General features: G+C 36.3%; 3 protein-coding genes across 4 annotated transcripts in view; all 3 read right to left on the reverse strand.

Moving 5' to 3' along the window:
- The window catches only part of LOC133534730 (protein retinal degeneration B), a 228,934-nt gene that overhangs the window by 159,502 nt on the left and 51,586 nt on the right, over positions 1-17,846 (reverse strand). The window lies entirely within an intron of this gene.
- On the reverse strand, positions 75-2,786 carry LOC133534721 (serine/arginine-rich splicing factor 7-like). Of its 2 annotated transcripts, XR_009802079.1 has the most exons (5): positions 2,605-2,786; positions 2,337-2,516; positions 2,027-2,220; positions 1,048-1,283; positions 242-383 (listed from the first exon to the last, which is right to left on the reverse strand). XR_009802079.1 is itself a non-coding variant. In XM_061873961.1 (4 exons), exons 2-4 carry the CDS (start codon positions 2,511-2,513, stop codon positions 230-232), a joined length of 525 nt encoding a protein of 174 aa, XP_061729945.1. In that variant the 5' UTR covers positions 2,514-2,516; positions 2,605-2,784; the 3' UTR covers positions 75-229. The 2 variants fall into 2 exon arrangements, 1 of the variants encoding a protein (XP_061729945.1); XM_061873961.1 differs by lacking the exon at positions 1,048-1,283 and having other exon boundaries at positions 75-383; positions 2,605-2,784.
- Positions 6,309-17,776, reverse strand: LOC133534738 (phosphatidylinositol 3-kinase regulatory subunit gamma). Its single transcript, XM_061873990.1, has 4 exons — positions 17,215-17,776; positions 14,979-15,677; positions 14,370-14,666; positions 6,309-10,952 (listed from the first exon to the last, which is right to left on the reverse strand). The coding sequence occupies exons 1-4, from the start codon at positions 17,292-17,294 to the stop codon at positions 10,706-10,708; spliced, it is 1,323 nt and encodes a 440-aa protein (XP_061729974.1). The 5' UTR covers positions 17,295-17,776; the 3' UTR covers positions 6,309-10,705.

Consider the following 17,846-nt stretch of genomic DNA (forward strand, 5'->3'; position numbering starts at 1 on the left):
TGTTCTGACCGAATCTTTGGTCGAATTTGGTGGACCTTTACATGTAAGATTAAATTTAATAAAGAATACAAATATATTTCGCAAGTCACTTTATTGATCACAAAATTAATACCTTACATAAATAAGGAATGTCTTCCTCAGCAAAGAATCCAAAAACTGTATCACTTAACACACAAAAGAAATAGTAGTGGTAATAATAAAGCTAGTTGTTCAGGTGGTCAAAAGTTGTTTAGTTGGACTTCTTGGATTCTTTGGATGGTGACCTAGACCTCGAGCGAGACATGGAGCGGCCCTTGGAGCGCGAGCGCGAGCGGGAGCGGCTGCGGGAGCGCGAGCCGGAGCGCGGCGAGCGGGACCGCGTGCGGCGGCGGGATCGAGAGCGGCTGGAAATACATACAAAACAACATTCATTCTTATTGCCAATCACTAATGCTTATTATCACCAGTCTGTAAAAACCTCAATAGGCGCCGCCTCGGCTGAGGCACGTCTACACTGGCCGGTTTGTGCACGAGGAAATTGCCTTGTGCGTATTTTAGCTCTGTGTGGGCTCGCCGAATTCTGAATGGACAGTAATTTGGAAGTTGAGATTATAAATTTACATAGTGGCAGAAGAATTTAAGAGGTATAAAATAATGATATAACATATTATGCCATTTTCGCCCATTTTACAATTTAATTTCTAAAAACTAGCTGAGAATAAGTTGAGAAAGTAGGCAGCTTATTTTTTACAAGTATCTTATAAGTCTGGCTATCAAATGCAACCCTTAAATATTTGTTAACCAGGCTCATAAGTCATAACACATGTTTCTAGTGAAGACATAATAACACAGGTTTTGTTTCTAAATGCAGAGCTTGTGCCTTGATAGTTCTTGATTACTTCTTGTACCATCTTCTGCAGGAAATCGGCCAAATCTGTGTCCTGATGAGATACAACTGTCCCTACTATACTGTACCTGCCTTGTACTAGAAGTGAAATAATTATTACTTATAGAATAGGAAGTCTGCTTTGAATTTTACTCAAATACTGTGAATAATGTGTAACTCACTGAGTGCGCGCAGTGATTACATTAGACGTGCGTCACGACGCGTAGAAAACGTTACACTCAATGTAGTAGTCGACAATTGACGTGCGCACGTAGCCTGTAGCTACGTAGTTTGCAGAGGGGTTACCGATGCGGGCGACTCATCGGAGTACACGCCGCGAAGTGAAATCTACGTAGCGCAGATAATAAGAAGTGCAGACTCTGAAGAGTTCGGTCTCGGCGCACAGGCCAATGATAACCTATAACATAGTTATCATTGGTTTATGTGAGTCTTGAAACATTGGGAATCTATACATCGTTTTGAATTTTAAATGCATGGAAATCCCCCCAGCCTACAGTGCACATATGATCATCTCTTTCAACCAAATTTTCCACAGAAGAAAACAAACATTACAAATTATCTTTACACATTTGCCACATCACTTTCCTTATGCTATTGTGAATATCAAAACATGAAGAGCATGCTGCATGGAAGAAATATTGACTCACCAGGTGTAATGACACCCCAGATTTTTGATGGTTACCAATTGTTCACTTTAACCAGTTAAACCAAAAATTCACAACATTCAAAATAAATACATATAATTGTTTATTTGTCACTGCCTCCATATGTTTGTTAACCTGTATGTATGGATTTGTTTGCTTATACAGAAATTTGGTTTAAGAAATATTTAGTTACTTTGTTTTAAGAATGAGTTTGCAATGCAATTCATTATCTACAGAAGTATATCAGAACTCTTGATTAAATTTGTCCTTTTTTTTTTTAATTAAACTAGGATAAGAAGTGTAAATTATTTTGTTAACTTTATGTGCATCATTCATACAGCATACCCGTTTAGTATGAAAAAGATCTTGTTCAACTCTCTCTGCTGATTTTATAATTTTGTTTGTTATCAGCCGCTGAAAATCACTTATTCAAAGCTGCATTTGTTGTCCCACATACCATAAAGTTAATACATAAAATTATTAAAATAATAGTCACCTGCGGCGACGGCGGCGTGTGCAGTCGCGGGCGTAATGTCCACGGTCTCCGCAGTCGTAACAGCGGTCGTCGTAGGGCCGAGGCGGCAGGCGGGACCTGGGCGGCGGCCCCCGTCCGCCGAATCCACGGCTGCCGTTCGACATCTCGACGCGAGCTCGACGACCACATATCGTGCGGCCGTCTAAACCACGGATCTGAAAACATAATTAGCCTGAATAAATACAAACAGACAATAAAGTTTCTATTTCTTTTTAATATAGAAGTTATAGAACGACCTTTTCCGATTTAATTAGAATTAAAAAGTTATTACCGCATCTTCAGCGTCTCGGGGATCCTCAAATTCAACAAAGGCAAAGCCTGGCGGATTTCTTGCCACCCAAACATTTCTTAACGGGCCATAGTACGAAAACGCATCTTCAAGTTCAGGCTTACTGGCGTTGTTACCCAAATCACCCACGTACACTTTACAGTCACCGTAACGTGACATGATCTGAAATAAAACAATACATGTTAATATACGCAGCAAAGTAACCTACAAACAAATATCTACGTACATGGTTAAAATTAAAAATACGTACCAAGCTTTTAAAATTTGCCTGTTGAACTAATCACATTTATATTTAGTATCTCTGGTACAACAGTCACGTTAACTTAAACCACAACTAAGGTAAATCCATCAAATAGCCTTTAACAGGTTTGTCACTAATGGCCGGCGTCACTAATGGCGGACAGGAACGACACACGACAACCAAGCCCAACTAGCCCAAGCGTTGAAATCAAAATGGCGGATTTTTGTCTCTAGTCTCTTCTAATCTTCCATTGATTTGCCGGATTTGTCCGATGACAGTCTATCCTCTATGGATTTTCACCGCGAAATTTTTTGGCCTCTCCAATCGTCAACGATATCGTATGCGATTTGGAATACCTACATTGCGGCATTTACTCGATCGATTGAATTCATTGCTCATACCACAGTCTGATAGGTGAGTATAAGTTTTTTTTTAGTTCATACTTAATTTTACTAGTATAGTTAATAAGTTTTGTTACTGTAGTTGCAAATCCATTATAATTTTAATTAAAAAAAAACATGTTTCACAAATATACAAAAAAAAATACTTAAAAGATATCAGAGGGCCTACCGCGAACCACGTTCGACGGGTTGCCTCTCTGTCGCACTTGTAAATTAGTACGTAAGTGTGACAGGGAGGCAACACGTCGAACGTGGTTCGCGGTAGGCACTCTACTCCCTATCACACTTACGCACGAATAGGCCCTCTGAACCGCACTCTGAATATAGAACAAAAATAGGATAAGAAAATATTTAATTTCAGTAGTATATTGATATAAATACCACAATGGTATCTTGTTAACATTGGCAACATGTTCGAGTGAGACACGGCGCCCCACTTTTGCTATCTCATGTGGACCGTTTTCTCTAGTTTGGTACGATATATAATATATTTTTTATGGCATCGCGCTCCTGGCGCATTCAGCCAAACGAGTAAAACGGGGAAACGGAATTAAAGGATTACATAATAACGGATAAGTCGGAATTTGGACAAGGATCAGGGAAAGGTAATATATTATAGTTTTATATTATGACGTGAAAGGTACACTTTGTATTAAAACGTAGTGATTATATGCTGTTATATGCTCTTTGGGTCGGTGTTCCATTCTAAATGTTGCCATACAGAAAAATACGAACTTACAAGCGGATTGACATTCGCGGCACGGCTCGCAGCTCGTCTCGTGTCTCGGCCACAGCTCGTGAGCTCCTCGAGCTAATGTACCTAACTACCTACTCTCGCCCCGTGGTTCGGCTCACAACTCGTCTCGTGTCTTGGCCACAGGCCACAGCCTAATAAATTTTGAACACAAGCGGTACGGTATGAGGTTTGTAACCGAATGAAAAGCCGAACGCGAATGTAAACAGCAAGCATGCGCATATATGTTTTTTTTATTCAATTTAATTATAGGTAAGTACCTACTTTACGAATGAGTAGGTATCTTTGTATTTGTGTTAGTGTTGGGTTACTTTGGCAAAATGCAGTAGGTATGTATCGTATGTATATATATATTAACGAATTAATCAGCATAAACTGATATTCGATCTTTACGAATAAATATTAGTACCTAAAGGTAAAAAAAGCAGCCAAGTGTGAGTCGGACTCGCCCATGAAGGGTTCCGTACCATTTACCTGAAGGTTGTCTGGAAGAGATCGCTTTTTAGCAATAAGACCGCCTGTTGTTGCTTAGTTTTTTAAAATGTTAATTGCTGTATTTAATCATGTTTTCGTTGTGCACAATAAAGAATATTACTATTATTATTATCCTTGGATTTCACGGGCCTATAAATCCCGGTCTTTTGATAGTCTTGCGTGGGGATATAGATCCAACACGTAGAGGCCTCTTGGATAGTTTTAATGTAGAACGCCTGCTGGAACCCGTTCACGGGCGCAACAATAGACACCCATGAACCGGTCGCAACAGGCATTGAGACTATTGTAGTAAAGTGAACAGTATAACGATCTATGGATTGAAGTTTGGGAGGACAATGAGACTGGGTTATTGCAAAGACGTCCGTACACCTGCCATAACAATGTTTTCACTAGTTATCGAGGCAGGCGGTGACTCGCCGCCCACTAGATGGGCCCCTGAAAATGCTGTCGTGAAGACGACCAGGAGCAACACCGGTGTGAGCGGCTCAGGGGTGTCGAGAGGTGTACGCCGCTTTCTACCCAGTGGTACACCTGCCATTCTGACTCTCACCCAAAATTTATTGTTTTTTTAAAACTACTTACTAGATCTCGTTCAAACCAATGTTCGGTGGAAGTTTGCATGGTAATGTACTCGTACATCATATATTATATATTATTTTAGTTTTATCATTCTGTTATTTTATGAAGTTACAGGGGGGGGGGGGACGACACATTTTACCTGTGTGGAAGTGTCTCTCACGCAAACTATGCAGTTTAGAAAAAAATTGTATTAGAAACCTCAATATCATTTTTGAAGACCTATCCATAGATACACCACACGTATGGGAAGTGTCAAAATCTTAATGCGGTTCACAGAATACATCTACTTACCAAGTTTCAACAGTATAGTTCATATAGTTTCGGAAAAAAGTGGCTGTGACATACGGACGGACAGACAGACAGACAGACAGACATGGCGAATCCATAAGGGTTCCGTTTTTTGCCATTTGGCTACGGAATCCTAAACATGACCCTGAACCCTGGCAGTACCTAGTGGAGCTCAGATTTGGAGCAACATCGACACATGCCGATTTGGTCATGCCACTCATCTTGATGAGCGCTTGGGAGAGCAGTTCCCAAGATAGAGCTGATGCTGAACCCTGGAAGTACCTAGTGGAACTCAGGGTTGGTGCAACATAGGCACACGTTGTTTTGGTTATCCGATACGTTTTGATGAGCAATTGGGAGAGCAGTACCCAAGATAGAGCTGATGATGAACCCTGGAAGTAGGTACCTACTGGAACTCAGGTTTAGTGCAACATAGGCACACGCTGTTTTGATCATCCAACTCGTCTTGATGAGCACCTGAGAGAGTAGTACCCTAGATAGAGCTGATGTTGAACCATGGCAGTACCTAGTGGAACTCAGGTTTGGGGGAACATAGGCACACGCTCTTTTGGTCATCCGACTCGTCTTGATGAGCACTTTGAGGAGCAGCATCCAAGATAGAGCTGATGCTGAACCCTGGCAGTACTTAGTGGAACTCAGGTTTAGTGCAACATAGACACACGCTCTTTTGGTCATCCAACTCTTCTTGATGAGCACTTTGAATTGAAGAGCAGTATCTAAGATAGAGCTGATGCTAAACTCTGGCAATACCTACTGGAGCTCAGGTTTAGTGCAACATAGACACACGCTCTTTTGGTCATCCGACTCGTCTTGATGAGCACTTTGAAGAGCAGTATCCAAGATAGAGCTGATGCTTGACAGGTCTGTGCTTAAACTAAGCGAAGCGTTTGACAGATCTGTGCTTAAACCGCTGAACCGATTTATATGTAATTTGATATGGAGATAGTTTGAGGCCTGGGAAAAGCTATTTGAGTCGCTTAGCTTCAAACTCAGGTAAATCCATCTGTCAGATTATGCGATTTTGGTATTATGAAAAGGTAATAAGGTAAGAAGATATTTGCTGAGAGGGTGGAATGGATTTATCTGAGTTTGAAGTTAAGCGACACATTTTGGAAATAAATATAGAATAAGATAAGGGTTGATATTATTACCTAATTTCGAATGAAACTACCACAGTTGATTTGTTTGTTTATTAACACTTATTAAAACATACTACAATTATAATTTTACATAAAATGGCGACTGTAAGGAATAGTTGTGTTTGAATGCATCCGATTTGGCTGCCCCTAACTTTAATGGTACTTTATCTTAAAATTTAAAATTCGCCTTTGAGATCAAAAACATCTTCTACTTCACAGAAATTACATCCATCCTGAAACTACTTTTGGACTCTTTAAGCATAATAAAATTATAAGACATGAATACAAAAATAACTCGAATAAATCTCATTATATTAACTTTATAACTTACATTGATAAATAAATTTAAATTACACAATTCAATGTGCAACAACGTATAACGCCTGTTTCTCTGTTCGTTTCTCAGTTTAGAACGTCATTAGTAGCATGTACAAGTATAATGTACCTACAACGGCCTAATTTGAGCAATGCTTTTAAGATGTCACAGGGATACGTTACCGAGCTGTCAATGTTAAAAGCGACATTTCTTCAACCAAAAAATTACACTTATGACGCTAACAGATCGGTATCGTATCGATTGACATATCATATACGCATTGTTCGAATTGGGCCGCAAGTCAAAAACAGATACAAGTGACGTCAACCTATTTGGATCCTAGATCACTTTGTACCTTGTCGTTGTCACAGTGACTATAACATGCTATTCCTCTAGATATTCCTGCAAAGCAGTAGCGGTAATGATAATGACTCGTTGATTATTAATTTATTATTATTGGGGTTAAACGAAAAAATGAAATTGTGATAAGGTACAAAGGTGCCTAGTAATCAAATTCGTTGACTATATATTGATAAACAGCTCAAAATTATTTGAACTAGCTCTTATTTTACTAACAATATTTCTGCTGCTGATTGTACCTATTTTGATCACAATGATTTAACACATTCACTGCCAGCGACCGGGTTGTGTAGTAGGCGGGTTCTCTGTTCTCGAAAGCGCTTTACGCCACAAAGGGGTTCAACCACGTCATCAGGTACGCTCGAAGCGCGCACTGGCAGCGAACGTGTTAATAATGGTCAGTACACTTTTTACTCTTTTGTCCACCGCGGGCGCTTTTAACGTAACTATTAGAAGACTTAACTGACCCCATCATGACATTGTCAAGTAAAAAAAGAAAAATAACGGTTTATGGCCGGCATAGAATCGCAACAATAGCATACATATTGACAATTTTATACATATAAGTGAATTGTAAACACAGTTTTACACATCTTCACTAGGCCCTGACGCTCTTCCAATAAACTCGGAATACACCTCTATAAGTCATTTCACAGAAAAACTATAAATAATAAAGTAATCCCGATATATATATACAAAGTTGATAAATTGCACAAAGTATAATAAAAAAAATATTGCACCTAATACTGTGAACATAGTTTTTTTTACATGATAGATAGACATTTGTGTTTTATGTGAGTGAGGACAAAATATCTAAGTAGGTATCCGTACAAAACTACACAGGTTATTATCAGAATAAATGTTGGATAAATACTGTAAATATATAGCATTAAGAACTTTACTTAATTGTCTTAGTAAGTTTTCCATTCATTCGTAATTTTCAATAATTAATAATTATCGTGTATGTCTTGTGCAATGGCATAAATAATAAAAAAAGCGGAAAATTCATATATATCCAACCACGTGTTCAGACGTTCTAAAGATATTTGTACCATATCGTTTAAAATATATCAGCGCCCTATAACGCTTAGACAACGAGCGCATACAAAGTCAGTCGGAGTAAGTGCGGCCGTGGGACAACGGCGCCTAGTCAACGATCACACATGTGTCCTGTCCACACAGCCCTTCCACCATGTCCGCACTTTTCCCAGAAAGCAAAGGGAAAGTGTGGTGTGGTCACGACGGAAGGGCTCCCACTTCTAGTCTTACGCCGTTATTAGATGTAATGCACTTGGTCCGAACCTCGTTCACTGCGAGATAAATCTGATGGCGACCTGTACACGTGGCCGTTTCTATAAGAAGAACAATGTCTCGTCATGTGCTTTCTTGTATCAAAATGTAATGGTATATGCAAATTTATTTAACGCACTCATGACTCATAGTCAGCAGATATGGATGTATATAGTGTTGAATTACCACATCAATAAGCCCAACTGCATAGTTGGATTAATCTACCATAGCAATTATTTACTGAATACGGCTGTAAATGGCTTAAATAAAGAAGTAGAATGAGCAATATTGTTACAGAACTGCAATACGAAATTTCCTTTTAATTTTTACAATACTTCTCATACAAAGTTTGATGACTGATGGAAACTCCAAGTAACTAATAAAAACTTCAAAGAATAGTTCAATTCGTAACTTTCATCCATTAATTTGTTAAACCTACCTACACTAAAATTACTTTATGATTACAACCTTAGAATTACCATTATGGTGAATTCGGTGTAAGTTTCCAAATAACCAATGTATGTTTAATTGACAAGAATAGTTTATACAAATCAGAAACAATTAGGATGGTGTAATTAAGGTGGCTTATTATTAACCTCCAGAGTTCGCCGCATTCTCATAGCTTTTTCATAGAGTAACAATTTGCAAAGAGAGCCAAGGTAAACACTGAAGCCACTTGGCCACCATTATTACAATGCTTATAATTTATGGCGAGCTCTACACGCCAGTTGATTGTTACAGAAGTATTTCAGCGAAATTATTAACCATTAGGCGGGTCCACACAGAGCGAGCACACGCGCGAGGCTATTTCCTCATGCACAAACCAGCCAAGGCACGTCTACACTGGCTGGACCCGCCTATTGATTTAATCGATTTGACCAGGACATATAAAGTAATTAAATCTTAGTATATCTTTGAAAGACATGTTGTACACATTAATCAATGTCACAATGCTGAGATATGAGCCAATATTATCACCAAATTTTTCACACTAAGAAAGAAGTACGTTTTATTACACCATTTTCCTTAAAACAAACTTTTGTTAATGCACATATAGTTGAAAAATTACAAAATTCTATAAATATAATATAGCAACAAGTTAAACCAATTATATGAAAAAAGCAATATACTTCCTTTGTTCAAATTACAAAATGTTGATCACAATCCAGATATAAAATGATAATTCGCTTTTATAAATACAAATACCCTCTAAAAATCGGTTTTTAATTATATGCATTATATGACGAAATGTTAATAATTACTATCACATGAGTCATAAATGGGAGGTTATTAATACGAGCACTATGGCTGCAGACTCAAAGTCGTTGGACAACGTAATCCTACCTCAAAGTTAACTGCAGTTTATGCAGAAAAACTCCATGAACAGTTATTTATTTGGTTGGACAAATCCAGGTATAAATATTTTTTCGCTTGTTCATTAATTAATAATTACGCATCAATTTATTTACACAATTAAAATTAATCTTCAAAATCGAAAATACATACTTTTGCCCGTCTATTTTCATTTACGAAAAAAACATTTAAATATGTATTTTTGTATGTCGCCACTTTTTATGGACTTGCGGTAAAATCAGACCGTAAGCCAGTTTTTGTAATGGTTGAAATACATACAAGAATTTATCAGTTAAAAATTCCTGATATTCATAAAATTAAAGGTCTTTTTGAATATCTTCTAAAATCGCAATTACGTCCTGTTCATTACTAGCAGGATGAGAATGTAGTATACATATATATATATATATATATATATTTGAGTAATTCATACTAAAGGTTATTTAAATAAGTTTATAAATTGTACCTGCAGATGTATATGCTTTATAAATCCCAACCCTAAAAATGACTTTTAACAAATTAATATCACATTAGGAAACACAAATAACAAATCAAGTATTACATAATATTCAACTTCCAGAGTTGCACGCATCAACATTTACATGACACATTTTTGGTACTCGCGTTTGTACATTTGGCTGACAAACGTTCTCCCTAAAGCTACTTACAGAAAGCATGTAACTTAAATATTATACTTCATACAATACTTCTGTTCCCTCACGCGCCCTTTCACTTCCCAATCAAATTCATCAAAAACTGGACGCAATACAAATTTATACTTTCGTTGTTGATTGGGCCATTCAAATTTTTACATACCTCTTTTAGTAGAAGTATTAAGCAATGGAAAATATCACATGATAATATGCATAGTTATTAGTACCATCACATACTTATCATCGTATTTTAGACATTATTCAGATCCGATATAATAGTATAGCCAGGTTGTTGATCATTTCAAAGCCAAAAGAACCAGGCTAATAATACAATATTTTTTTGGGAACACGAGATCAGTACATCTGTTTATACATACAGGAATGACTTGAACCTCATGACACCTTTTATCACATAAGTGAAAGATCACACCAGTCATCTATCAATAAATAGAAGACTAGATTCAGCAAGACTCACATAAAGTATCATCTGGTACAGTCTGCCTGGGCCTCTGCTGGTGTGAAGCCTGGGACTCCATTTGATGGAATTCTCTATGCTGGGCTTCCAGGTGTTCACTTTCATGTGACTGTTTCTTTTCTGGCTTGCTAACTAGATGAGCATTGATGGGATACTTGAGTGTGGTTCGGAGTTGGTCGTTGTGTTCATCTAGTGAGTTAATGGCGTAATGTAGAACAAGCTCATTTAACGTCCTGAAAAAAAAAACATAATATATGTATACAATGCGAATATTCGGTTCATGTGTCGCATTCTAATAAACCATCTGAAAACGCTTCAATTACATTACAAATTCCCTAGAAACAAACAGGACAAAAGGCAAGGGACTCGCAAACAAATCTAAATAAAAAATATCCTATGGATTCAACATGCTTATTATGTGTTTTAATGACAGCGGGAAAATTTAAACTGATGGTATGGAAGATAGTAGTGAAAAAGTTCAGTTTTGTGCCAAGACAAATATAAAAAAATATATATTTATTTACAGTACATATGATGTTACTTTTCCGCACTAGTGCGAAAATTAGCACATTATGTAACTATGCCGAAAATTTAAAGGGTCATATGTACTGTAAAACGTTGTACGATACATGTGCGAATAGGTAATTCGCAACTCGTGTCGATTTAAAACACTCCCTTCGGTCGTGTTTTAATTTATCGCCACTCGTTACGAATTCCCTATTTTTGCACTTGTATCGTAAATAACTATTGTCGAATATTCAGCACTTTCTGAATAATTCGGTCGAATATGAACATCGGCAACAAACTTGCCGAATATTCCGAATATTCGGCCCATCTGCTGTAATGTATATTAACTACACAGACCAACCCCTATAGACTGAGCTTATAGCACGACTCGCGGTCACCGCCCGTATGGTTTACAGGGCACATATAAGATAGCACGCGCCGCTCCGATTAGTTGCGTCCGTCTGTACGAAACTAAATCTTATATTTGAATTCGATCCCTAATAACGGTACATTGCAGCGTAAAATGATGTGGCAAGTAATCTAAGACTTCCAAATACAAAACAGATGGAATAACATTCCATAGGTAAGCCAATTCATTATTTTGTTGAAAATTGTTCCTTGTCCGCGGGGTTCATGTTATACTGGTCAATATGGTTGCAATGTGCTATCCCTTTCACGTAAACGAATAGTGATGTGACGATGATGGTTTCATCAGTTGCGGGAAGTTCGTGCTTTCCTTCGTACCGTATTGTGCCATTTTAAAAATACAAAAGAAAACTGATTCTTTTTTATTTTTTATTGAGAATAATTAATATGTAGTTTAGTTATTTAGTTTACCAACTAATAATGATCATTCAACTAAGATAAACTATCACTACTACTATATTATTGAGATAATATCAAAATAAGAAATGAAATAAAAAATCCAATTCTCCTATGCAAACGTCCAAAGGCTGCGATTGCCACTAAAGTGACAAGGTATAAAAATTTGTGTATTTTTGAAATTCTATATCATGATTCATTTATAAATCAAGAAAATTTGCATTGCGAACCTCTTACGGCCGTATATTAATAATGATTATAATATGTCACAGCGATCGGTCAGTGTCAAAAGTGACTTTTAGTAAACCAAAAACGTCACTTTTGACACTGACAGATCTGTTATCGTATCATTGCGACATCTTATAGGCATTGTTCGAATACGGCCGTTAGTATATTGTAAGCTCTAGTTTCACAAGATGGACTAAACTTGATGATGAACTTCGAAGATGTGTGACTCGGTGTTGGTTTGTGATATGCATATGTTGTGTGGATTTTTTAGAAACCTCTTGGTGAGCAGTTAGGTCTCGGGTAACGAGATGGACCTGATGATGAACTTCGAAGAAGTGCGAGGGAACTCTGTGTTGATTTGTGATAGGCGTATGTTGTGTGGCCTTTTTACAATCCCCTTGGTGAGCTGTTAGGTCTCGGGTTGGTTTGTGATATGTATGTATTGTGTGAAAATTATACTTTTGAATATTGATTACACGTTAAAAAAAACTGATTTATTGTTCTATTTTTATAATAAAAAATAGATTAGTAAGATTTCATGCTTAGCTAGAGCACTATCTATAGTTTAAATATTTCTATATTATCTTGTTTGGAGTTACCCCGAAGCACCTTATTATTTTAACGCCTTTACCAAGTACATACATACTGTGTAAATCTCATGACATGAATGTGAATTTCACCACAAAATGTATGCAACATCGAGTATTTAATTTCATACATATTTTCTGGGACCCTTATTATTTTATGTTTAAAATCTTATCCCATTAATATGCAAATAATATTTTTTAGATACATTTTTAAAATACTTAATAAATCATTATATTGTTTTAATTTTATTAAGTAATTTTTCTGTAGACTTGATTGATAACAATTTTACCACAATATATTACCACGATAAATTACGGTATCACTGGTACCAGTACCACTTCCCGTAATGAACATGTCCCATCCCTACGAATACACGTGACAGCGCGCCATGTTAGGAACGACCAATCGCAACGCCGTGAGCACCCGTCCCGCACCTCACGGTTTGGTGATTCGCGTCGTGAACAAAATGGCCAATATAAGGCTTCTATAGGCGGTTTTCTGTGATTAACTACGAGGTGTATCCATACCTACTTATCCAAGTATGCCCTTGTAGGCATCAAGTATTGTTAATAAAAAAAAGCGGCCAAGAGCGAGTCGGACTCGTCCATGAAGGGTTCCGTACCATTTATGACGTATTAAAAAAAAACTACTTACTAGATCTCGTTTTTTCGAACGACGTCGAACATTTTTTTTACTTTGGAAGTGTCTCTCGCGCAAACTATTCAGTTGAGAAAAAAATGATATTAGGAACCTAAATATCATTTTTCAATACCTACCCATAGATACCCTACACGTATGGGTTTGATGAAAAAGATTTTTTGAGTTTCAGTTCTAAGTATGGGGAACCCCCAAATTTTTTTTTTTTTCTATTTTTGTGTAAAAATCTTAATGCGGTTTCACATGGATCACATGTTTGAACAGTATAGCTCTTATAGTTTCGGAAAAAAGTGGCTGTGACATAATCGGACAGACAGACGGACATGACGAATCTATAAGGGTTCCGTTTTTTTGCCTTTTGGCTACGGAACCGTAAAAAGGGTCTTGGGAGCTGCCCATCACGTCAAACTAAGAGGGGGGGAGAGGGTCTGCAAAAAATCACCAAGAGGGGAGGGTCTAAGGATATATGAGTACTTATGTTTTTTTTCAATTATGCCAAGCCTAAATGAAGCTAAATGTGTAAAATTGAAAATTCACAATATTGCCTATTAGCAACAGCTGGGAATTAAACAGCCGACCATAATACAAGGATAATGACATTAATGACTAATTAAAATATGTATAAGGAAAAGACGTAGCAAAGGTTTGCATGTTATAATATTATAATCTAAATACTTTTCATAGCAAAGTTTTTTTTTTATAATAAAATGTAATTACCTACTAGGAAAAAGGAAATTCATTACCATTACATGTGACATCTGATCTAACTTATCTATATTGCAGCATTTTTTATTTATTTGCAATGACTTATAAAGACTAAATTTTGAGTAATGCTATAATATACTTACTTGTAAACATTATATGGTTCAGCAAAACCATAACCTCTTTCAGTCTTGAATATAATGCAATGGTAGACAATGTTGTTGCAACATATGGATAGTGCAAGTTGCCCTCCAGAATTTGGACGTATTAAAAATGTGCCTGTTGGTTTTCCATCTAGAATTTTCTCTGCATGGGCGCGAGTGCAATTTTCTACCATCCAACTTTTCATTTCGCGATGTGCATATAACTCTTCTAACTTATGTATGTTATCCTCTTCTAAATTTGTTAAATACTCATCAGTCTTACCACGCCTCTGGAGCCATCTGAAATCACCAATATTTTAATGAGAAACTTGTATATTGACACAAATATAATTATAGTAGTCTTTAGGGCCTCAGAGAGGACACCCGCTCCTGCACTTGCGCATTGCGTTTTAGCAGAAGCCCTTAATTTCTATAAAGAAGATATAATATCAGTATTTGTATTTGTTGGGCCTATACTCAGCTGCATCAATGTAAATCTATATACAAACCTGGAAGAGGAAAAGAGAAATATGCATCAAAGTTACTTAGGCAAATTTAGAAAATAAAGTTCTGGCCTTTAGGGAATATAAACTAGAATTCAAGTCCACTTACATTTTATGCAGATCTTTTTTCTTGAAGAGGTCTACTATTTGTGGCTTCAGTTGAGTTATCTCTCTCTCAAGCTTCAAGTTTTCTTTTACAGTAACCCGAAGTAAATTGTGCAGATCATAACTCGCTTGCTTCAAGCTGTTGACTCTTGATATTAACTGCTTGTTATTTTGTATAAGATCTGTTTTCTCATGCGGTTGTGCTTTAGACTGCATTTCATCTTGATATCGGAGATGTTCTTCACAAACTTTAACAGTCTCGTTGAATGCATCTAGAGCTTGTTTCTTCGCTTTAACTTCCTCTCTCAATCTCATGTATTTGTCAGAACATTCATCAAAGTTCCTTGTTTTAAGGACATATTGTTTATGTATATTTTTATATTCAGCTTCAAGTGTTTCTTCACTGTCATTTTCACCCCCATCATTTTCTTGGGATCGTAACAAAGGGTACATAAGAGTGATGTCCAGGTTGCGGTTGCAGTGTGCGAGGGAGCACTGCGTGTAGAACCTGACCAGTTCCACAACAGAAGCAAACTGGAATGGTTCACAGAATCCATAGCGTCCATCTTGATAGTATATCTTTATCAATTTGTTGGTTCCTCCTTTGCGGACAGTCAATGTATATCCACTGCCTTTATTTGATGCATTGCGAACTAGGAAAGTGCCATCAGGAGTATCTCTAAGTTTTTCATTTGCCTCATCTCTGTAATTAATAATGTAAACTCATGATTCATTATTGAATATGATACTAAAGTAAAATTCGCAGAAGAAATATAATCCAATAAAACACAAATTAAGAAAATTAAAAAAAAAAAAAATTCCAAATTGATTCAAATGTAGCCTATGTCACCATGAGTATTGACATGGGCTGATGAGTATTGACACTATGGAAAAAGACAGAAAGTCGTACCCACAAACAAAATGGCACATAAACTTCTAAATTTGCAACCCTTCCCACAATTGGGTAATTAATAAAAAGATGCAATAAATAATCTATTGACAATCATACATAAGGATTTTCGGTACAGGAATGTTTTTTCACCACACCAATGCTAGTAAAATACTTACTGTAAAACATTAAAAATCAAATACAAATGAAAGTTATTTAATACCTATAATTCAAAATCGTCATTTTAAAGTCAATTCTACTCGCGACCTCAAAATCAACTCAACATTTGCATCAATATTTTCTTCAGTGTTTGAAAGATAACGGAGGGTCTTTACGAGCTTGTAAGGTGAAAATAAAATTGTATCATAGGGTGTATAATATTCACATTGAAGTTGTTATTCATTAGGCATAATATGACATTTTTCAGACTAACCTATCTGTTTATCTCTACTCTTACTCAAATCATTCCCGCACCGAAAACCCTGATTTATGTTGATAATACATTGCCATTATTGTCTATTGAACAGCCAAAAACATAAATAAATCTTATTTTAAGTTGGTTAAATAAATATATTCTAATTCATTTAACAAATAATCACCTGCTATTAGAAATTACTAAGTCTTGAAATCTTGTGCAATTTTAAATTAACCCTAGCTAATGAGCAGGTCACAACTGGCTGTTGCCATGCAATAGTTGAGATAAGAGTCTAGTTTGCTATAGAACAAATTAATATTTTGTGCTGTGTAAAGCTGGAAAAATAACACTTATCAATTATCTCCACTGACACAAAAATGTTATATCAAGCGGGTATTAAAAATCAAACAGATAAGTATCTAGAACATGTGTCCAATCTCAAGTATTAACCAATAAAAATGAAGACCTTAACCTATAAGATACCATGAAGATGGCATTCCAGTAAGATACCATGAAAATTAATTTCTCTTCAAAAGCAAAAAAAATCAATTACTAATATCTTAAGAATTAAAATGTATTTATTGATTGTGGCATTGGAATATAGGTAAAGTAGGATATTTATTGTTTGAGCTTATATGATTTGCCTTTTTGTCCTGTTATCTTGCATACACATTTAACTGTATTTGGTACACATATATAAACATATTTTACTTTAAGTAAAAGTAAATATATATTTAGTGTAAAATGTGTTATACAGAAACTTACTAAAATGCTCAATGATATTCAAAATGAAACAATACTTCACAGTAAGTTCTAAATAATAATCATATCAAAGAATTAATAGATAGCAATATTATGTATAACAAGAAGAATTTGTATACTATAAACTTAATGACAGTAAAATTCATACTAATATGATTTTTATAGGAAGCATACCTTGTGATGTCACCCCAGTACCATTCACAGTTTTCGAGACATTCTTCAGGTGGCTGCGGAGGGGCGCCTATTTCAACCATTATTTCATTATAAGCACCGAATCACTCAAACTACTAAACTGCACTCAATAAGCTCGATATCTAACCAGATTCCGGCTACTACTACTAGCACTACTTCCGCCTGAACCTAACCAAGCGGTCATCAAATGCACTTTACAAACATTGGTAGAACTAGTAAGATCACTTAAATAACATTAACACTTCAGTTGTAAGTCATGGTTCAGAAGAACTTCGCGGACACATAAACCGGAGCAATTTGGTTCACAAAGGAAATGGGCGAGAGCAATGACAGTTACTAGGGCACATTGTTCATCGTTTCCTGGAGATAACTATAACTCGCGGTGACACAAAACTTGGATTAAACGTTAATGCAGTTGTAACAAAAGTAAAGACATGGAATTCTAATTAAATATCAAAATTATAAAACTTGCAAGTATTAAAACTCAGTCTGCTGTGTCTCTGTCCGCCATATTTCAGTGCTTCTATGCCTATCTATATATTATATTATATCTATATTATTTGCTGTACATAGACATAAAGATGTATGTAGAAGGCTGTCGCTATTGGTCGGTT

This window comes from Cydia pomonella, chromosome 2 (genome assembly GCF_033807575.1).
Source record: "Cydia pomonella isolate Wapato2018A chromosome 2, ilCydPomo1, whole genome shotgun sequence".
In the NCBI taxonomy this organism is placed as follows: domain Eukaryota; kingdom Metazoa; phylum Arthropoda; class Insecta; order Lepidoptera; family Tortricidae; genus Cydia; species Cydia pomonella.

Coding starts and splice junctions, on each gene's coding strand:
- LOC133534721 (XM_061873961.1), bottom strand. CDS start 2,513: ATGTCACGTTACGGTGACTGTAAAGTGTACGTGGGTGATTTGGGTAAC. Junction 2,221..2,336: donor CCCGAGACGCTGAAGATGCG/GTAATAACTTTT, acceptor TTATGTTTTCAG/ATCCGTGGTTTAGACGGCCG. Junction 384..2,026: donor ACACGCCGCCGTCGCCGCAG/GTGACTATTATT, acceptor ATGTATTTCCAG/CCGCTCTCGATCCCGCCGCC.
- LOC133534738 (XM_061873990.1), bottom strand. CDS start 17,294: ATGGTTGAAATAGGCGCCCCTCCGCAGCCACCTGAAGAATGTCTCGAA. Junction 15,678..17,214: donor TACTGGGGTGACATCACAAG/GTATGCTTCCTA, acceptor TATTAATTACAG/AGATGAGGCAAATGAAAAAC. Junction 14,667..14,978: donor AAAAAAGATCTGCATAAAAT/GTAAGTGGACTT, acceptor TGGTGATTTCAG/ATGGCTCCAGAGGCGTGGTA.